The sequence below is a fragment of the Loxodonta africana genome, chromosome 3 (genome assembly GCF_030014295.1).
Source record: "Loxodonta africana isolate mLoxAfr1 chromosome 3, mLoxAfr1.hap2, whole genome shotgun sequence".
Lineage (NCBI taxonomy): Eukaryota > Metazoa > Chordata > Mammalia > Proboscidea > Elephantidae > Loxodonta > Loxodonta africana.
Genome location: NC_087344.1, coordinates 174,478,334 through 174,501,139, shown reverse-complemented (window position 1 = coordinate 174,501,139; position 22,806 = coordinate 174,478,334). Strand labels below are relative to the sequence as shown.

General features: G+C 35.8%; 1 protein-coding gene across 5 annotated transcripts in view; it reads left to right on the top strand.

Annotated features, from left to right (window-relative positions):
* Positions 1 to 22,596, top strand: part of RNPC3 (RNA binding region (RNP1, RRM) containing 3) — a 42,369-nt gene extending 19,773 nt beyond the window's left edge. For 2 of the 5 annotated variants that reach the window (XM_023547425.2, XM_023547426.2), the window contains 7 exons: positions 4,645 to 4,770; positions 8,112 to 8,263; positions 10,708 to 10,869; positions 12,127 to 12,221; positions 12,311 to 12,369; positions 15,646 to 15,778; positions 16,972 to 18,707. In XM_023547425.2, the coding sequence (XP_023403193.1) occupies positions 4,645 to 4,770; positions 8,112 to 8,263; positions 10,708 to 10,869; positions 12,127 to 12,221; positions 12,311 to 12,369; positions 15,646 to 15,778; positions 16,972 to 17,031 (787 nt within the window). In that variant the 3' untranslated portion in view covers positions 17,032 to 18,707. Of the gene's footprint in view, positions 1 to 4,644; positions 4,771 to 8,111; positions 8,264 to 10,707; positions 10,870 to 12,126; positions 12,222 to 12,310; positions 12,370 to 15,645; positions 15,779 to 16,971; positions 18,708 to 19,761 lie in introns of those variants that run through there. The other 3 variants (XM_010589516.3, XM_003409527.4, XM_064282478.1) reach the window with 3 other exon arrangements.
* The last annotated feature ends 210 nt before the right edge of the window (positions 22,597 to 22,806 follow it).

Sequence of the window (22,806 nt, the reverse complement as noted above, 5' to 3'; positions counted from 1 at the left end):
ATTGGTCTGTAATTTTCTTTTTTTGTGGTGTGTTTAGCTGGTTTTGGTATCAGGGATGTGCTGGCTTCATAGAATGAGTTTGAGAGTATTCCATTCTTTCCTATGCTCTGAAATACCTTTAGTAGTAGTGGTGTTAACTTTTCTCTGTAAGTTTGGTAGAATTCTCCAGTAAAACCATCAGAGCCAGGGCTTTTCTTTGTTGGGAGTTTTTTAATTACTTTTTCAATCTTTTCTTTTGTTATGGGTCTATTTAGTTGTTCTACCTCTGTTTGTGTTAGTTTAGGTAGTTAGTGTGTTTCTAGAAAAGCATCCATTTCTTCTAGGTTTTCAGATTTGTTAGAGCACAATTTTTCATAGTGATCCGATATGATTCTTTTCATTTCAGTTGGGTCTGTTGTGTTATCGCCTGTTTCATTTCTTATTCTGGTTATTTGCTGCATTTCCTGTTTTTCTTTCGTCAGTTTGGTCAGCGGTGTATCACTTTTGTTAATCTTTTCAAAGACAGCTTTTGGTCTTGTTAACTCTTTCAATTGTTTTTCTGTTCTCTAGTTCATTTAATTCTGTTGTAGTTTTTTTTTTTTTTTTAATTTGCTTTCTTGCGGTGCCTGAGGGTTTCTTTTGTTGCTTTCCTTCTATTTGTTCAAGTTGTAGGTATAATTCTTTGATTTGGGCCCTTTTTGTATGTGTGCATTTATTGATATAAATTGACCTCTGAGCACTGCTTTAGTGTGTCCCAAAGGTTCTGATAGGAAATATTTTCATTCTCATTAGATTCTATGAATTTCTTTATTCTGTCCTTAATTTCTTCTGTAATCCAATTGTTTTTGAGCAAAGTGTTCAGTTTCCATGTGTTCGATTTCTTTTTCCTGATATTTCTGTATTGACATCTAGTTTTATGGCTTTATGGTCAGAGAAGATGCTCTGTAATATTTCAGTGTTTTGGATTCTGTAAGACTTGCTTTATGGCCTAATATGTTGTCTATTCTGGAGAATGTTTCATGTGCATTGGAAAAGAAAGTATACTTGGCTGCTGTTGGGTGAAGTGTTCTGTATATGTCTGTGAGGTCAAGTTGGTTGATTGTGGCATTTAGCTCCTCCGTGTCTATATTGAGCTTCTTTCTAGATGTTCTGTCCTTCACTGAAAGTGGTGTGTTAAAGTCTCCTACTGTTATTGTAGAGATGTCTGTCTTGGTTTTCGATGCTGTTAAGAGTTTATGTATTTTGAAGCCCTGTCATTGGGTGTATAAGTATTTAATATGGTAGTATCCTCCTCGTATATTGTCCCTTTAATCATTATATAGTGTCCTTCTTTATCCTTCGTGGTAGATTTAAGTTTGAAGTCTGTTTTGTCAGAAATTAGTATAGCCACCCCTGCCCTTTTTTGATTGATGTTTGCTTGATGTATATTTTCCATCCTTTGAGTTTTTGTTTGTGTCTTCGAGTCTAAGGTGTGTCTCCTGTAGGCAGCATATAGATGGACCTTGTTTTTTTAATCCATTCTACAACTCTGTGTTCATTGGTGCATTTAGTCCATTTACATTTAATGTGATTATAGATAGGTGTGAGTTTAATGCTGTCATTTTGATGTCTTTTTGTGTGTGTTATTGACAAGTTTCATTTTTCCACTTAATTTTTTGGGCTAAGTAGTTTTTCTTTGCTAACTGTGTGTTCCTCTTTTGCATTGTTGATTTTGTTATTGCTGAGTGTTTATTTTTTTTTGTATTTTATTTTGATGTGTAGCATTGTTAGTCTCCTTTGTGGTTACTTTAATATTTACCCCTATTTTTCCAAGTTTAAACCTATCTTGTATCTCCCTATATCGCCACGATTTCCTCTCCATGTGAAAGATCTGTGACTTTTTTATTTAGTCCCTCTTCATTGCTTTAATGTTGTCGTCTTTTACATAATGACATGGCTGATTCCCTATTTTGAGTTTTTTTTTTAATTTTGATTTAAGTTTTTGTAATTTCCCTGTCTGGGTTGATATCATGTTGCTCTGTCCTGTGTTCTAGTGTTGGATTGGTATCTAACATTATTGATTTTCTCACCAGAGCAATCCATTTAGTATTTCTTGTAGTTTTGGTTTGGTTTTTGGAAATTTCCTAAATTCTGTTTATCTGGAAATGTCTTAAATTCGCCTTCATATTTGAAAGACAGTTTTGCTGGGTATATGATTCTTGGCTGGCAGTTTTTCTCCTTCAATGCTTAATATATGTCATGCCATTGCCTCCTTGCCTGCATGGTTTCTGCTGTGTAGTCCGCTCATTCTTAGTTACTCATTTGTAGGTGACTTTTCGTTTATTCCTGGCCACGCTTAAAATTTTCTCTTTACCTTTGGTTTTGGCAAGTATGTTTATGTCTTGGTGACTTTCTTTTGGGATACACCTTGTATGGAGTTTGATGAGCATCTTGGATAGATATCCTTTCATTTTTCACAATGTCAGGGATGTTTTCTGTCAACAAGTCTAAAAGAATTCTCTCTGTATTTTCTGTTATCTCTCCCTGTTCTGGTTCTCCAGTCAGTTGTAGGTTATTTTTCTTGATAGAGTCCCACATGATTCTTAGGGTATCTTCATTTTTTTTAATTCTTTTACCTGATTTTTCTTCAGATATATTGTTGCCAAGTGTTTTATCTTCAGTCTTGCTAATTCTGACTTCAGTTTCCTCGGTTCTCCTTGCTGACTTTCGACTGCGTTGTCTAATTCTGAAATTTTACTATTAATCTTCTGAATTTCTGATTGCTGTCTCTCTATGGATTCTTGCAGCCTATTAAATTTTTCATTATGTTCTCGAATAATCTTAATTTCCTTGACTGCTTTGTCTGCGTGCTCCTTGGCTTGTTCTGCATTTTGCCTTGTCTCCTTCCTGGTGTCTTGAAGAGTTCTGTATATTACTCTTTGTGTTCTACGTCTGGTAATTCCAGGAATACATCTTCATCTGGAAGAGTCCTTGATTCTTTGTTTTGGTAGTTTGTTGGAGCAATCATGAACTGCTTCTTTATATTGACTGTCTTCTCTGAGCCATCTATCCGTTATGAATTTATTTCATGTTTGCTCACTGTTTCCTACCTTTTTGTTTTGATATACCCAAATAGGCTACTAGAGTGAACTAACTTCGTTATTGGAGTCTTTGAACTACTAATGTCCTGTTACCAGATGGCTAGAGCTGTTACTAGGTATATGAGCCTAGGAGTCCATTCACTATACTTGTATAGATTCAGCGCAGGTGTCCCGGTAGTCAGTTATCTAGTGTGTGGTACAGGCTCTCACCTACAGTCTTAGAGGAACAGTGGTGATTGGTGTATGCACAGGTTTCTGGTAGCAGCAGGGCATCACACTCTGAGGAAGGCAGGGGGCTGATAACGTTCCCCCCAGTGTCTGTGAGGAAGGCACCTCCCTGTTCTCTAGAGCGCTCTGGTGGTTGGGTTCTACAGCTGTACCATAGATGCCCAGTGCTTTTAATTGTAAGGACTGGTGGGCACCACTCATCCTTGGAGCCCTGTCACAGGTGGCTTGGTGGCATGGGTGGAGCCTGCAGTCCTCAGGCCTGTCCTGTGGGTATGTGAGGGTCCTGTTTAATAGGCAGAGTGGTGTCAAACATTAAAAACCTGCCTCTCCACCACACAGCTAAAACAGTTAACAGGCAGATCTCAAACAGATTCACCCTTGCAATATAATAGCCAGATCATATTTGCTGTAATGGGGCCACCTGGATCATTGCAGGTGACAAAGTTTGTGGACTGCTTGTGCCTGGACTGGAGCCACTTCTGCTCTGAGTTTCCAGGTTAGAGGAGTTGGCAGAGTATTTTTGCCCTGTTTGTTAATTTGTTCCTTTTCCAAGGCCAGGAGGATGGCTCAGGGAGCTCAGCAGGATCTGTCTCAGGCCCAAGGAAATCGACTGTTAGTGAAGCCAGCTGGGGCAGAGGGAGGGGGGATCAGATAGATAGGAGAGATTTCTTCCAAAAGGAGGAGCTGTTAGATCCACGTGGTAAATTAGACAAAATCACTTATCTTGTGCTGAGAGGGCTGTTTTATCTCAGATTCTGGAGGTGTGTGTAGATTGTGTGTGCTAGCTCAGTTCCCGCCATGGTTGCACCAAGAGCTTGGGGCTGCGCCACCTTGCTTGCCTTCTTTTGCTGAAGCATCTGCGTCCTAAATGCCACCATCAGCCCCACTTCGGTCACACCGGGGGATCAGGGCTGCACCACTTCCCTTGCCTTCTTTCACTGAGGCATCCACGTCCCTGAACACTACCACGGGCCACACTGCAGTCACTCTAGGGAATAGGGGCTGAGGCAGTGCCACTGATTCGACAACTCCTCGTTGCTTCTGCACCGTTTCTACCTCCCCCGTCACTAAGCCTGATTTCTTAACTTTGCCTTTGATGCTCAGGGTTTCTGGCTTTTCATACATATGATCGATTCACTTGTTTTTTCAGGTCTTTGTTGTAAGAGGGACCAATGAAAGCTTCTGACTACTCTGCCATCTTTGCCCTGCCCTTCTCAAATTGATTACATCTTGATGTCTTGGTTGTTATATTTATGCCACATAAGCATAAATACAAATTTATCTTAACAGAAACTGTGGTAAATAGCTATACTTCTAGTTAAGTAAATCTTTTTTACCTCCCTTTTCTCCAACATAGAATGACCAAACTAATGGAACTAGCAAATCTTCAGCCCAAAAGACCAAAAACGATAAAGCAACGCCATGTGAGGAAAAAGCAAAAAATAAAGGATATGTTGTATACACCTTCAGCTGCTTCACACAGGTAATTTTGTTATGGATTATGAAATAAGGGTTTTTTTGTGTACTTTGTCTACTTGTTTAACTCGTTCCATTTCTCAATCTGGCTTTTGTTTCATATCCCTCTACTTGGTTCACTAGTCACTTCCTATTTGCCAAATTTACAAATATATGTAATTCTCTCACAGTTGACCAGCTTTTGATAATATTGCCTATCCCAGATCTCAAAATTGTTCACCCTTAATTTTATATTACCTTTCTCTGTTTATCTCCCACCTTACTGCCTAACTCTGTGCCTCTGTTTCTTCTAGTTTTACAACCTCCTCTTTTCTCTTTTAAAGTAGTGGTTTCATATGCTTGTGTTATGATCTTCTGTTGATACATTTATGTTGTCTTCTTTGTTGATCTCGTCCATTTTTATGGTTTCAACTAGCATATTTTTATGCAAATAACACACACCTTCTATGTTTGTTTGCCAACTGCACCCTCCCCACATGAGGTATTTTCGTAAGCGTGCTGTGCTGATTATTTTTTTACAGTAACACTTAAAAGAAAAAAATTGGCCTAGCACCACTTATGAAGATACCTCGCAGGGAGTGGGCGCAGGTGGCAAACAAAAATAGAAGGCGTGGGTTATTTGTGTGAAAATGCAGTATGGGAGCTAACGAGTACCATATCTCTATCTTCAGATTTATCCTTTGTCCTGAGACCCAAAATCGTCATTCCCAGTTTCCTATTTGCATACTCAGTGTCTTGTAAGCACTTAAAATATTCTCCAAAACAAAACTCATTTATTTGCTTCTCACTATCTGTTTCTCCTTTTGCATTCATAGTTTGGAATGTGTTTATGTGAAACTGTGTTAATTCCTCCTAACTCCACTCTGTGATAGCAAACATGTGCTGACTTCAAAGTACCCATCGAGTAAAAATTCATAAATCTTAGTTTGGCACTTAGGACCACCAGAGTACTTTTTAATATTTAATATTTATTGGATGGTAAAATTTTTCCTAAGTATTGCTTTGGAGCATACTTCCAAATATTAATGCCATATTTTTAAGCAATGAATTAATAGTCTTACAGACAAAAAAAAAAAAATGTGCACGCAATTATTGCAATAACAAAATATTGGCATAAGAAAAAGATAAAAAGTAATAACTGTAGGGATTTAAGAAAAAAGTGGTCACAGCCAGTTGAGAAATCTGGAAAGGGTATAATATGTAGGAGACGTTGGAGCTGATCCTTGAAGGATGAGATTGAAAAATTGAGTAGAGAATGGCTATCCAGTGTGAAGGGAAAAGCATAAAGTTTCAGATGAGTAGGAATAGAAATAATGAAAGAGAAAGAAGGATGTGGGGAGATCTGCCTTAAATATTATGCTGTTGTTACGTGCCGTCAAGTTGGTTTGTGACCCTAAGTACAATAGAACTAAACATTGATCTTGCGCCATCCTCACAGCCGTTACTATTTTTGAGCCCATTGTTGCCGCCGCTGTGTCATTGAGGGTCTTCTACTTTTTCGCTGACCTTCTACTTTTCCAAGTATAATATGTCCTTCTCTAGGGACTGGTCCCTCCTGATAACATGTCCAGAGTACATGAGATGAAGTCTTGTCATCCTTGCTTGCCAGGAACATTCTGGCTGTACTACTTCCCAGACAGATTTGTTTATTCTTCTGGCAGTCCATGGTACATTCAGTACTCTTCACCAGCACCATAATTCAAAGGCATTGATGTTAGCAGAATGTTATGCTAGAGAGTCTGAGTTTGTTGAGGGAGCCATTGAAATGACATTGACATTAAAAAAAAAAAAATTCCTTTTGGGCTACATTATAATAAACTTCCCAAGGAATAAGCAGTTTTCCTGAGAGCCAGGGCTATAGGTATGCAAGAATTCCATTAGCGATAAGTTAACTTTCAACTGTGTCTTGAACATTGTGTTATAGTAAAGAAATTACCAATGCAGTGATATTCATTGTAAATGTATTTTGTTTGAGATGTATTATCCATTTTTCTCCTTTCATTGGTTATGTATGACATTTTATATTTTAACATGTTTTATTTTAAAATTATGGCAGGAATTTTATTTGCTCGTTCAACAAGCAGTTCTGTGTATTTTAATATCTTAATTAGATAAAAATTACCATAAATTGTGATTTTAATTTCATTTAGTTTTTCTATAAATTTCCATTTAAACTAGTAACTTTGTAAATTGAGAAAGAATTTTGTTAAAATTAACTTTCTTTTACTTTTGCAAGAATGAGCTTTTAATTTTTGTATTTGATTTTGCTTTAAGTATAAATAATATATACTTTTTAAGCCCACCTATGTCTGTTTTGACACCACACACACATGCTTTTAATCTGTAGCAGTGTTGACCACTGCTGTAAAGTGGTCTCTATAAAACCTATAAACCTAATGGAAACCACATTAAGAAGAAACAGATAAGACTAATTTTAATAATGTGTTTTATTTAACCCAGTATATCCAGAATATGGTTTTGTTCCGTAGTCAGTATAAAAAATTATTGGAGTATTTTATATTCTTTTTTTGTACTAAGTCTTCATAATCTGGTGTGTATTTTGTATTTACCAAAAAAAAAAAAAAAACATTGCCACCGAGTTGATTTCAACTCATAGCCGTAATGACCCTATAGGACGGAGTAGAATTGCCCCATAGGGTTTCCAAGGAGCGGCTGGTGGATTCAAACTGCCAACCTTTTGGTTAATCACTGAGCTCTTAACCACTGTGCCACTAGTGCTCATTTAATTTGCATTAGCCACATTTCACGTACCCGTTAGCAACATGTGACTAGTGGCTACTTATTGGAGAGCACAGCTTTATAGTATATAAAATATAGTGCACAGAAACACATTTGTTAAATAAAATGAACTTTTTTGCATGTTCAATACTCCGTGATTTAGAATTAATAGACCTCACGTCCTGCCTCTGCTCTTTTCTCAGTGTTTTTTTGCAGATTACTTAACATTCCTTAGGCTCATCTCCTGATCTGGAGATTAGGAATTTAATAGTACCCATTTTGGAGCTTTTATTAGGGTTTATTGAAGTGTTAAGTGTAAATTACTTTGAGCAATGCCTATAGTGTCCCCAGTGCCATCGAGTCGATTCCGACTCATAGTGACCCTATAGGACAGAGTAGGATTGCCCCATAGAGTTTCCAGGGATCGTCTGGCAGATTCGAACTGCCAACCCTTTGGTTAGCAGCCATAACACTTAACCAGTACGCCATCAGAGTTGCTAGTGTAATGAGTGCTTAATCAGTGTTAGCTTTTTTAAGTTAAAATAATGTTTTTCTCAGGATTTTGTTTATTTGCCGTTACAAACCAATGCTGTGATTGTCTTTAAACAGTAATTTACATCCAGTGCTGTTACCTTCAGATGTATTTGACCAACCACAACCTGTAGGTAATAAAAAAATTGAATTCCATATATCTACTGGCATGCCAGCAACATTTAAGAAAGATTTAGAGAAGGAACAAAATTGTGAGGAACAAAATTACGGTAAGGATATTCTAATTTGTTCATATACTGTATAGAAATTATTTTCAATTAGTGTTTTGTGTTAGAATTAAGTTTTATGTGTAATGAATTTTAGTGTATGTGATCTGTATTTAAAATATGGAATAGGTTCTTCCTCAATATCATGAAATAATACCCATTTTCAGCTTTTTTATATAACTAATATTGATGCTAGATAACAAGATTATCATTGCTACTTTTGGTAGTAATGAACTCCAGCATGAAATTTAGTGTGTTTTTTGCTCATGTTCACACTAAAAAATATAAAAAAGTTTTTATATTGGCTTAATTTTTTATTGCATATCTTACGGTTTTATTAGTATAATCGTATTAATGGTTAGGAGGTAACCACGTGACTAAACTGTGAGTTGTGGATTTTTTTTTTTTTTAAATACAAAAAGCATGGAAGGTTATTTACCAAAGATACTGTTCTTAAATTTAAAGATAATGTATTGAAATTATAGGTTTCTTTTGCCACTTATCTTAGGCATTAATTTGATATTAGCGTTTTTTTGTTCCCTAAATCTTTTTAATTTCAGAAATAATACAAGCTTATAGAAAATGTAATCAAAACAGACCATATAAACTGAAAAAAAAATTAAAGTTGACGCCCCAAACCCACTCATCCCACTACCTAGAGATTTACTGTTAGTAATTTGGTGTATGTGTTTGTGTATGTGAGTGTATATCCTTCCAGACCTTGTCCTATACATGTGTAAACACATTCTGTTTTTTTTTGTTGTTGTTAATGGGCACCGTGTTAAACAGGCTGTTCATCACTCACTTAGTAACAACTATTGGAAGCTAATTATATAGCAGACCTTATGCTAGGCCCTAGAGAATAAGCTAGACATGGTGTATAATCTTTTGAAGATTAAAGTGTTATGTAGGGATAGCTTACGGTGTCAGAACATAAAAATATATATCTTACTTGGCTGCATAGTACTCCGTCGTGTAGTTATATGAATCTTTATTTAATCATGCCCTATTAGAAGTTGAGGTTGTTTAATTTTTTTTACTATTACGGAAAATACTGGAGTTTACATCTTTGTACATATATCTTTGAGCACTTGTGTGAGTATAGGATAGAGTTCTAGAGAGTATTGCCAATGTAGTGAGTGAAAAACTGTAAATGGTTTTAATTCCTGTCCTTGATGATTAGTGAGAATGCATTGCCTTTTCAATAGCTCCTATTTGTTTCAGTACTTTTCTGGTTGTAAGTTTTTCTTATCTCATAGCAGTCACCCTTTTATACAATTTTTTAATTTTTTTAAACATAATTTAGTCAAAGACTTAGAAGGGGGACAGGCATCCCATTCTACATCAGTATCAAAGTAGTAATGTTGAAGTGATAGAAGAAATTTTAAAAGTGTTTCCTGTTATTGATGCCTTTAGGCCACAGGAGCTCTGTTTCTGCAATGGTTTTTCTACATTATAGAGAGATTACTATAATGCTAAATATAGTATATTAGTTACAATGTTTTCACAGCTTTTTGCCATCCTAGCATCCCTTAGTGTTTCTTTCCTTTTTAGATAATATCACTAGAATGTTTCTAGTAATGTTTTTCATTCCCAGTCCTTCTCCCCAATCCAGTATAATTCTTGCTGATGATAAAATTCATGGTATGTATTGCTATCTAATACTGAAATTTGCCATCTTTTTTTATTTTTCTAAATAAGAGGTGATTTTTTAAATGTGCAAACACCTGTTTTTCTTTATGTTTTGTAAAATTGGGATTAGGATTGGCTTTTTTTTTTAGTAACCTCAAATGGAAGTGTCTTATGTTTATTGCTTCTAGATAATTTGCTGATATTATTTTAAATCTTTGAGAAGTTTAAAAATGTTTTCACAATATTCTGATGTATTATGAAATCTTCATAATAACCAAATGTGTAAGTAATATTGAATAACTGTGCCCCATTAGGATGATTTTGATAATTATGTATTTAATTGTACATTTCTTTTGTTCACATAATTATTAAAAATTCAGAATGGTTGGGCTAAACAAAATACTGATTATTGCCCCCCAAATGCACGCACATATGCAGACATCTGCCCACAGAACATTTTCATCAGATGCCACAAACTAAATACATCGAAATATCGAAACTGAAGTCATTTTTTTCTCACTGTCTAGACCCTCGAAATGGCACCACAGAGCAACCATTAGGCTTTCTAGGTATTTTCTGCAGTTGCTTTTATGCTGTAGTGACAGAGTTGAGTAGTCATGACAGAAACCATATGGCATGCAAACCCTAAAATATTTACTCTTTGGACCTTCACAGAAAATGTTTGCCTACAGCTGTTCTGCATCATTGAGAAAAACACCAAAGAATTTTGGTGCCAAAGATATCTTAAAAAAATATAAAAAAACTTTTCTGATTGGAGGGATTTTTAACAGCTAATGTTAATGTTGAACTTTTAGATTTACCCAATCCTGAAGTTGATGCATCTAATGTAGGATTTGGAAAAATCTTCCCAACACCTAATGTGAACATCACAGAGGAGATTCAAGAAGACTCTGATGAAATGCCATCAGAATTTATTTCTAGAAAGGAGTTGAAAAAGGGCAGAATTTCTAGAGAAGGTAATTTCATGAAATAATCCAGCACTTATTCTATCTTACATTTCTTTTTACAGAAACAAAGCAAATCCTTTCATGTTATTTATCTTAATTTAAGGTTCATGCACATCTCTTCAATTAAGGTTTTCAGTCACCTCGTTTGGTTATACTTCGTAGAAGAAGGTACCTCTAAGTACAATGTTTCAGTCTATTTTTAAGGGAAAATTTTTAATTCCTAAAACTTTTATATGACATTTTACACAAATCAATGTGTCCAACACGTCTTGAGTTAGATATTCCAGGTACGGGTGATAGACTATCTCAATACTGTATCTGAGATGCATACAAAACAATTGTTTATTTAAAAACCAACTTAATTATTTGATGGTTGGTAAAAAAAAAAATTTTTTTTTTTTTTAACCTATGCTTAGGGGAACCCCTGGTGGCGTAGTGGTTAAGTGCTACGGCTGCTAACCAAGAGGTCAGTGGTTTGAATCCACCAGGTGTTCCTTGGAAACTCTATGGGGCAGTTCTACTTTGTCCTATAGGGTCGCTATGAGTCGGAATCAACTCGACGGCAGTGGGTTTTTTTTTTTTTTTTTTTAACCTGTGTTTAAGGATTTCGTATCCAACATGATAGTTTGTTTACTTCTAGAGGAATTTTTCTAAATTAATAACTTTTAGGAAAATATTTCAGTCTTAGACAGACATGTAACAAATGGGAAATGGACTTCCAAGTAACATTTTTGCAGAGAACATCTAGTTGTCAGGAACAGATTAGTGACATTAAATGGGAGGGGCCTGTAGAGGGGAGGGATTCACAGGCCACAGTTTGACCGAAATGCCTGATGATTGTTATTTAGTACTTCATTCTTTTATTCGAATGTGTAGGAGGCTGGTAGTTTGGGAGGTTCACTTTAAACTAAACAGTTATACAAATGATTAATAAATATTATTTTACCCCAGTCTCTCTAATAAGCAACCTATTTTAAGGACCTGTAATAGTTGATACTTCATTGGACAAATTTTAGTTGTTCTAGATGCATATTTTAAAACAAAAGGCACTTTTTGGTTTTTTCATATAATCAATTCAGATTTTTAATGGCCATTTTTGGTGAGAAACTTAACATAGCTACTAATTTCTGTGGTTTTAACATTTTAATAATGCTTGATTTGTCTACTTAATAGTTTTATTTGAATGTTGTTGGTTTTTTTTTTTTGGGAAAACTAATGAAAATGTCTTAATTTTATATCCTTTTTATGTTTTGTTTTTAAAATAAGAAATGGAAACACTTTCGATTTTCAGAAGTTATGAACCTGGTGAACCAAACTGTAGAATTTATGTAAAGAATTTAGCTAAACATGTTCAAGAAAAGGTAAGTTGAAATTTATAAATTGATTTAATTAATTTACTTTTTATTTTTCCTGGATTTCATTATTTTTCTTTTTCCCACTGAAATTCTAGGACCTTAAATTTATTTTTGGAAGATATGTTAACTTTTCATCAGAAACAGAACGGATCATGTAAGTGGCAGTCATAATCTCACATTGTGTTTTGTTTGTTTCAATTACAAATTTACCCCTCAATCCCCCCCACCCACCCACCCACCAGCCAGCATTTTCCTTTTAGCGATAGACCATGAAGAAGTTGATCTTTTCTGTTAGGTACTCAGTCTTTTAAGACATCCAGGGCAGGGGCCAGCGACCTTTTTTGTGTAAATATCAAGATAGTAAAAATTCAGTATTTTTATTTATTACCAGCTATATGGTATCTGTTGCAACTACTCAATTCTGTTGTAGTATGGAAGTAGTCATAAATAATATGTAAACAAATAATCATGGCTATGTTTCAATAAAACCTTATTTTAGAAACAGGCCAAGTGCTGAATTTGGCCTGACCCCTTCCCTAGAGCAGTGGTTTAACCTCCATAAGAATCATCTGGAGAGCTAGTTAAAACAATTTTCTGAGCCTGTCCACCCAAAATTCTGGTTTTCTAGGTTGGAATTAAAACAAAAAACAAAAAAACGTTTTGCCAACTTATGGCAACCCTGTAGGACAAAGTAAAACTGTCCCATAGAATTTCCAAGGAGTAGCTGGTGGATTTGAACTGCTGACCTTTTGGTTAGCAGCCAAGCTCTTAACCATTGAGCCACCAGGCTCCTAGGTTGGACAAGGGGCCATGAATTCACATTTCTCACAAGCTCACGGGTGATGCATAAGCTGCCAGTCCGGGGATTACACTTCAAAAACCACTGCTTTAATGACTCATCCAGAAATACAGCAGTGAGGCAAGGTATTCTAGGTTCTTGCACTAACAGCAACTCATGTTTTAATGAAGCTGCGTTATGCAAGCCTTCCAATTTCATGAGAGCAAAAAAGAAGGATGTCATTTTTAAGTACTGTAAAAGCTAATGTTTGTGGTTAGAATTTCATTCTTTAAAATTCCATCTTCAGTTAACAGAGACCTTGGCCATATGAATTAGACCTTGGCCATAGGAAGAAGCAGGAAAAGATAGGTGAGAGGCTTTTGACCAAAACTAAACCCATCGCCATGGAGTCAGTTCCAACTCATAGTGACCCTATAGGACAGAGTAGAACTGTCCCATAGCGCTTCCAAGGCTGTAATTTTTATGAAGCAGACTGCCATATCTTTATTCTGCAGAGCGGCTGGCGGGTTTGAACCGCTAACCTTTTGGTTAGCAGCCAAGTGCTAAACCACTGCAGCACCAGGGCTTGTTTAAAGACTTTCGAGTGGAGGTAAAATAGACATATGACTCAGACTTCTCTTTTGTTGATTCTAGTTAATTTTGTTTCAATCTTCAAGTGAAACCAGTACTTTTAAAGTCTTATCAGGCCTATTACCATTTTAGATAGTAGCAACATGTCTTAAAATTCGGCATTTATACTCAGTACTAGTGGATATCTCTCCTTACAAGGATACCGAAAGTTTCTTTTGTTGGCCATACAAAATGCTGATCCTTTTTTATTACTTCCTTTGAGTCACGGTTATAAGAAAAAGAAAAAAATATATAATAAATATACATGTATATATACAAATACCTGTTAGTTTATACATTCTTTCCATTTCCAGTATTTCCTGTAATTAGAATTTTAGAAAAAAAATTCTGTTTCCACAAAGCTATAGAAATCGAAGTGTTGAATTAATAATTGTTTCCCATAGGACTAATCATGTAATTTTTTTTTAGGAAGCATTTCACTGCATCTTTGATACTTATTTTAATGCAAAAATTTGTTTAAAAAATGTATTCTTTTGCTAATGCCATAAACTATTTAAAATGGTAGACCAACTTTAGTTGTAAATTACTATCTAATTTTTGAGTAGCTTTTGAACATACATAGTTTTCTTTCAAAAATGTTGAAAAATGACTGGACTAAACGAAAAGCTGTGAAGTTTCCTGAATACAACAAAACACTTCGAAGACCAGAGTAACAGGGATGGGGGTCTGGGGACCATGGTTTCAGGAGACATCTAGGTCAGTTGGCATAACAAAATGTATCAAGGAAACATTCTGCGTCCCACTTTGGTGAGTGGCATCTGGGGTCTTAACTGCTAGGAAACAGCCATCTAAGATGCATCAATTGGTCTCAACACACTGGGAGCAAAGGGGAATGAAGAACACCAAAGACACAAGATAAATACGAGCCTAAGAGACAGAAAGGACCACATAAACCAGAGACTTTATCAGCCTGAGACTGGAAGAACTAGATGGTGCCCAGCTGCCACCGATGACTGCCCTGACGGGGACCACAACAGAGAATCCCTGACGGAGCTGGAGAAAAGTGGGATGCAGACCTAAAATTCTCATAAAAAGACCAGACTTAATGATCTGACTGAGACTAGAGGCACCCCGGAGGTCATGGTCCCCAGATGTTCTGTTAGCACAAGGCAGGAATCATTCCCAAAGCCAGCTCTTCAGACAGGGATTGGACTGGACTATAAGTCAGAAAATGATACTGGTGAGGAGTGAGCTTCTTGGCTCAAGTAGACACAAGAGACTGTGGGCAGCTCCTGTCTGGAGGCAAGAAGAGAAGGCAAAGGGGGACAGGAACTGGTTGAATGGGCACAGGGAATACAGGGTGGAGAGGAGGAGTGTGGTGTCACATTAGGGGGAGAGCAGTTAGGAGTACATAGCAAGGTATGTATAAGTTCTTGTATGAGAGACCGACTTATTTGTAAACTTTCACTTAAAGCACGATAAATAAAAAAGAAAGGTTGAAAAATGAGTACATGTGGAATATAGAACACTATACCAAGAATTTACAAATTTGTGCTTCTGTCTCTGTAACTAACTGCATTACCTTGAAGAAGTCAGTTAGCCGCTATAAGAATCATCTATAGAATAATTTTGACCAGATGATCAGTATAGTCCCTTCCTACTCTGAAATTCTGTACTTTCTGTAATAATGTCAGCCTTTCTATTCTTGGTTGTGTAGTTTTTGTTTTTGTTTTTTTTGTCACTTGATCTGATAGTATAGAATTAGCTGTGAGTACTTCAGAAATGTTTAAAAATAGAGATATGAAACAAAAAACTTAGGTTTGTTTTTATACTTGCCAGCAGTATAATTTTTAAATCATATTTAAATTTATATTATCCATCTAAAATCAATTTTAGAACCAACCATGTCATATAATTTTATAAAGCCTGACTAATATGTTGGACATTTTTACCGTTTGAAATAGCAAAATTTTAAATTGTTCAACACACTTCGATTTACTTCATGAAAACTGTTTGCCAGTGTTTGATTCAAAGCCCCTCTTTCTTCCTTGACTTTTCCAGGTTTGATATCCGCTTGATGAAAGAAGGTCGCATGAAAGGACAAGCTTTCATTGGACTTCCAAATGAAACGGCAGCAGCAAAAGCCTTGAGGGAAGCTAATGGATATGTTCTTTTTGGAAAACCGATGGTGGTTGTATCCTTTAAACCAATCTGTTCCAAGACTGTGTAGTTTTTAGGAGAAAGATATAACTGAAACTAATTTATATTATCATTTAGGAATCTAAACAACTGGCATTCTAGCTTGAGGTATTTCAGTTACATTTGAATGTTACTGAGTTAGATGACTGTAATTTAGATTTTTATTGGAAAATAAGGGAACTTAAGCAGCATGAGGTTAGTAGAATTTCAGCCAAGTCTATGAACGTTTCAGTTATGCAGCTCAAAAGTACACACTCATGCTAAATTTTAGAGACTGTGTAGTTTCCAGGATCACATTTGGTGGAGTCCTTCAAGAAGGATACAGTTCATGGAAATTTTATCACACGCATTCCTCACTGTCAACATGGTTAGGTGCTAAAGACCAGGTCGTTATGTGAAAATCAGTGTTACGCAAAAGTGGAGGATGGCCACATCAGATCACAAAATGGAGGATGACTAAATCGTTGCGTAACTGCCAAACCACTGAGAATCATAGCCCAGCCAAGTTGACCATAAAAACCCGTTGCAGCCCAGTCAATATCGGCTGATAACGACCCTGTAGGACAGAGTAGAACTGTCCCATAGGGTTTCCAAGGAGCAGCTGGTGGATTTGAATTGCCAGCCTTTTGGTTGGGAGCCAAGCCCTTAACCAGTGTGCCACCAGGGCTCACGTAATCTTAATTGTCACAGCCAGCACTACTCTTGCCTTAGACCTCAGCATTCACTGCCACACCAAATAGATTTTTTGCTATTGTCGTAAATGCAGAGTGTTGAACTACAAGATGGTTGATAAGTGAGGAGTGGGTGTATTTTATGTCTTACTGTATTGTAGCTCACATTTTCTTCTTGAGAATTTTATTAACCAGAATATGTCATTGATCAGTCATCCTGCTTTTAGTAGTTAATGCAATTTGCAAGCAAAAAATCAGTGGGATATGTGGTAGAGTGAAGGAGTGAAGATAATGGTTGTACAGAAAAGATTAATTTTACTTCCTCATAAATACCTAGAAAAGTCTTGGACAGGAGGTTGGAAGCACTTAAAGTATCCAGTGAATGCTTGAGAGTAGGAAGACAAGTATAAAAGATAAAAATCTATATTCCTACCCTACATCAGAAAGTTTTTGTTGTATTATTTAGAAAATACTTCTTTCATTTTTATGAAGGAAACCTTAATTTTAAAAATACTAGCAATTTGCTCGATCTGCTAGACCAAAGCAAGATTCTAAAGAAGGAAAAAGAAAATGTTAAAAACTAGTAAAGGTAAGTCTGGATACAATATAATAAAAGGGTAAGACTATTTCTTAAGATAAAATTAAGGCTAAAAGCCTGCTACAGTAGTAATTCAGTCTCCCAAGATTTTTCAGGAATTTATTTACCTTTATGCAGTTAATCACCATGTAACTTAGGAATTTTAACTACAGAATAAGCCCATTTGTATGTAAAAATAAAGTATGGAGAATAAATTTTATAAGGATAACATTATCTTTATTTGCCTTTATTTACTTTTTCTGCCTAGAGAGAAGCAGTGGTTCTTTAATATGTGTTAGAATCACCTGGTGAGCTTGGTAAAACTCAGATTATTGTGCTTTACTTCCAGAGTTTGTCATTCAGTAGGTCTGGTGTGGGGGCCTAGGGTGACCAACCATCCTAGTTTACCTGTGACTTAGGGGTTTCCCAGCAGACTGGACTTCTAGTGCTAAAGCCAGGACAAGTTGGTTATCCTAGATGAAGCCTGAGAGTTTGCATTACTGAGTTTCCCCTTAATAGTGAGACATCTGGTAGAGGGACCACACTTTGAAAACTCCTAAGGTAAACACAGCTAAATTGTCTAACTCATGATTCTACAATCCTGAGTATATAAAGTTTTTGATTATTAACATAATTCATAAAAATGTATACTTTTTTATGGAATGAAATATTTTCTCCTTCAAACAAATAACTTTAATACATCCTTAAGTAGTTTGAGGATTAAAAATGTTAAATACTTTAAATTCTAAAACTTGTGTTACACTGTTTAAGTAAGATGTTGACTGGAAGTATATTCCTTTTGTTTTCTATTTTATTTTAAATCAGCCTTTGTAAACTAGAAGAACATGAAGTAAATGGGTCAGAATTACTGGTGGTTAGCTGAAAAAAACCATGTGACTAAATAAGAGGAAATTTTGCTGAATGTTTATTCCCTCTGTGAAATAACTTGATTATTTGAATCTTGTATTTATACTGATACAGTCAGAAGTTCTATTATCTTAACGGAAATATTAAAATTAAACTTTATTTGTAAATCTAATGCAGAGAGATAAGAAAAAATTAAACCGCATTCTGCTGTTCTTCTTTAGAAGCATTCCTGCGTAAATACTGCTGTAATACTGTCATGCAAAGTGTATCCTTTCTTGTTGTATCCTTTTTGGGGCAGTGCTTTTTGGTTTTTTTCTAGAAACGTTTTACCCTTCCTCCATCCATTGGTCCACATTGAGCAATAACTTTTACATTTTGTTCAAATGAAATATTTCTAAAATTATCACTGCAGATTGAACAAATTGTGTTTTTTAGATTTGTTGAGTTTTTGTATATGTTCTTAAAGTTATATAATTTTTTCAGAGAAAGTTAGTGAATCAGGTCACCTTATTTTCTTGAAGAATGTGTGCATTTACTTTAATACAGAATGTAACCTTGCTTCTATTTGTATATTTCCTAAACCTAATAATGTGTTTTCTGTTTTATGATATATCTGGTTTAGGTAGTCTATGTAACATGTTGTAAAAAGTACATATCTTGAAAATTAAAATAACTGATTTCTGTGTAAATTCCAAATAAGAGTAGCTGACCTCACATCTAAAGTCTTATTGAAATCTCCTTTGAGATAGATGGCAAGTGGAAGTGTCTTTTTTCCCTTTTTTTTTTTTTTTGTCCCCCTAAAAACAAAAGATGGAATACAACAAGAATAACAAAGGGGAGAAGACACTATATTGACTCAGGGTAGCTCATTAAGTGAAAAGAAATAATCCTGGTAGGTATACAAGAACAGTGATTTCCAGACTGGTTGATGTCCAAAATCATTACAACAGTGGTACTCAATCTTGGTTGCACGATAATGATCTGGGAAACTTCTTAAAAAAAATATGGATCGGAAAAAAAAAAATCCCTTAAAAAATATATATATATAAAAAACAAACCCAGTGCCGTCAAGTCGATTCCGAGTCATAGCGACCCTATAGGACAGAGTAGATCTGCCCCATAGAGTTTCCAAGGAGTGTCTGGCAGATTCGAACTGCCAGCCCTTTGGTTAGCAGCTGTAGCACTTAACCACTATGCCACCAAGGTTTCCAAAAAATATATGGTGAAGTTTAACTGGTCTGGGCTCCAGTCCAGATACTGAAATTTTTAAAACCTAAAAGTGATTCTAACATGCAACCAAGGTTGAGAAACACCAAGGAAAGATTTTTATGCATAAAGATTCCTGGACTCTACCCTAGAACTAATAAATCAGGATGTCTGGGGATGGGGCCCAAGAACATAATTAGAGAAGGTTCCCCTCATAATTCTAAGGACTGACCAGTTCGAATACTACTTTGTTAGCATAAAATGGTCAGGTACCTAATACTAGCCTAGCCATCTAACCTAAAAATTGGAAAATTGAGACTTGGAGCCCCGACATGTCTTTCTTTCTTGCAAATTCTGCTATTATTAGTACTATGAAAACAGCTCAAACTTCTGTTAAGTACTATCACCGTAAGAGTGCATAAAAGCAATAGATACTGAAGTAGCATTTGTTTCTGTATGGGGACAGTTAAAGTGTTTTATTTTTTAATGTTATAAATCACAGTTTTTCTGTATAAGCTGTTTACCTAATTAAAATTTTGTTGCACTGACATGATTCACTAATTTTCTAAATATAAATGTTTTAGCTTTTAGTTATTTTTAAACTATGAACAGTTTTATAATCATGATTATTTTTAATGGACTTTTATGGTGTTCTAGGTTCCTTTTGAATTCTGTTACCTTTCAAGTGCTTTCCAGCTTTGAGGAGGAGAAATTGGCCACCTGGACTGGAACTGTGCGTAACAGCTTTTAAAGTGTGTTTAATTATTAAATCTATATGTATTTAAATCAGTTGAAGATCTATTACATGTATTTTAATCACTCTCCTCGTATATAATAAATTATTTTTCCTTCTGGTAAAGTGGTGTTCTTAATTTTTTTTTATAAGTCGTATGCATTTGGTATGACTTTATAATTACATACTTTTTTATGTAGTTTAACAGTTCTAAATGTAAATTCTGTTTTATGATTACAAATACTGCCATTTCTAACTGAATACTAATTAATGCCTTACACATTTTTTAAGCAGTAATCTTAATTTTAAGTGATAATTGTTTTAGAAATCTTATCTGTCTGGGTTTTTTTTGTTGTGGGGTATTTCGTTTTTGTTTTTGCTAGTTGAGATTGTCTCTGTGTAAGAGTTTGTATCTGTACCCTAATTTAGTGTTCCCTATTTGTACTCCCAAATGTATCGGAATATCACTCAGAGGTGAAAATGTTTCCCATATACAATTTTTCTGTTCTCTTAGTGAAATGAGTTTCAGCTATATGTAAGTAGAAAAACTTTGGTGTTTTTTATATGATCTTACTGATACTCTTCTGTGAGTATGTGATAACAGTTCAGAGTGACTGCCCAGAGGCTCAGATCTCCTGGATACTCGGATTTTTAAAACCTTCCAGAAGTGGTGTGCAGCTAATGTGCAACCAAGGTTGAGAAACACCAAGGAAGGATTTTTATGCATAAAGATTCCTGGACTCTACCCTAGAACTAATAAATGAGAATCTCTGAGGATAGGGTCCCCCCCATAATTATAAGGATTGACCAGTTTATATACTTCTTTGTTAGCATAAAATGGCCAATACCTAATACCAGCCTAGTTTCTTCTCCTTTGCTCATAGCATTGTGTAGTGGGGAGAGTGAGAACATAAAAGATAGGAATTAGAAATATGGAGAAGTGAACCCTGAAACACGCAGATGTTTAGATGGCAAAGTAGTTAAGAAACCACTAAAGAAGACTGAGGAGGAACAGGTGAAGAAAGTACCTCAGCCAGGAAGTGGTGATCAAGTGTGTGAGATCTGTTAATGATGCAAGTAGGAGGAATTCGGGGGGTTGAACCTTAGGTTTAGTAACATTTGTGACCTTGACCTTGACTAGCTGATTTGACTGATGGAAAAGTGACAGCTGGCATTCAAGACAATGTTAGAGAGAAACTGAAGATAGTGAGAATTGAAGATAACTCTTTTAAGAAGTCTTGCTTTAAAGAGGAATTGAGAAATTGGTTGTTACTAGAGTGGGATGTAATATCGATGTTTTTTTGTTTATTTTTAACAGACATTATGTTTTATAAAGATATACCAGATTTTTGTGCTAGTAGAGAGAAAAACATGGTGTAGGAAGCACAGATTGCTGGAGCCATAGATCTGCTGTACAAACAAGATACGGCTGCACTCCCCTTATTAATAGCAGTAAAAGAACGGGCAGATACTTAGGTCTATATGCTTGTAGTTTTGGGAGATGTGATAGTAGGAGCATGGGGAAATTTTGTTTTTTTTACTAAGTGGAGTAAGAGGCAAGGTCATGAGGAAGAGGAAAGACGTGATGGAGAGTTGAGGAAACAAAAGGTATAAATTAGATATCTCGGAAAGTGTGAAAATGAACAAACTCTTAGAAGGATTGCCAGACAGTACTGAAGTGCCCACTTGAAGTTACCGGTTATTCTTTTGTTGCTAGTGGTGAAAATATGTACAACAAAACATACTACAATTCAACAATTTCTACATTTATAATTCAGTGACATTGGTTACATTCTTCAAGTTGTGCAACCATTCACTCTTTTTTCCAAATTATTTCACCATCATTAACATAACTCAGTAACCCCTAAGCAAAAACTCACCCTTTTCCCCTTCCTGGGGTAACCACTAGTAACCTTTAGTTTCTGTATATTTCTTATTTCGTATAAGTGATTATACTATTTGCCCTTTTGCGTCTGACTTATTTAGCTCAGCGTATAGTGTTTTCAAGGCTCATCTATGTTATGGCACGCATCAGGTCTTCGTTTGTCTTTACAGCTGATTTAATATTCCATTTTACTTATGTACTACATTTTGCTGATCCATTCATCTATTAATGGATATTTCAGTTGTTTCTACCTTTTGGCTGTTGTAAAAAGTGCTGCATTAAACATTGGTCTAGAGGTATCTGTTTACATTCCTGATTTTACTTCTTCTGGGTATATACCTAGGATTGCAGTTGCTGGGTCATATGGTAGTTACTGTGTTTAACTTTTTGAGGAACTGTCAAACTGTTTTCCACAGTGGCTATACCATTTTATATTCCTACCAGCAAGAGATGAGGGTTCCAGCTTCTTCACAACCTTGTCAGTACCTGTTGTTTTCTGTTTTTTGATCATTGCCATTCTAATGGGGATGAGGTGATACTTCATTGTGATTTTGATGACATCTCCCTAATGGCTTCTTGGAAACCCTGGTGATATAGCGGTTAAGTGCTACAGCTCTTAACCAAAAGGCCAGTGGTTCAAATTCACCAGACGCTCCTTGGAAAGTCTGTGGGGCAATTCCACTCTGTCCTATAGGGTCTTTGTGAGTCAGAATTGACTCAGGGTCAATGGGTTTCGTTTCAGTTTTAACGAAGTTGACCATCTTATCGTGTACCTGTTGACCGTTTGAATTATCGAGTGAAATGTCTGTTCAAGTCCTGCCCATTTTTTCAGTAGGCTGTTTGATTTTTGTTGTTAAGTTGTAGACTTTTTTTTTTTTAATATTTTTTGGCTATTAGACCTTTATTGGATATATAAGAGCCCTAGGTGGCACATGAGCTCCTGTAAACATTACAGCCTAGGAAACCCTATCGGACAGGTCTCCTCTGTCACATAGGGTCTCTTTGAGTCGGAATCTATTCAGTGGCACACAACAACCAAATATGGCGCAAACGGTTTATTTTTGACTGCTCACCTAATGGTTGG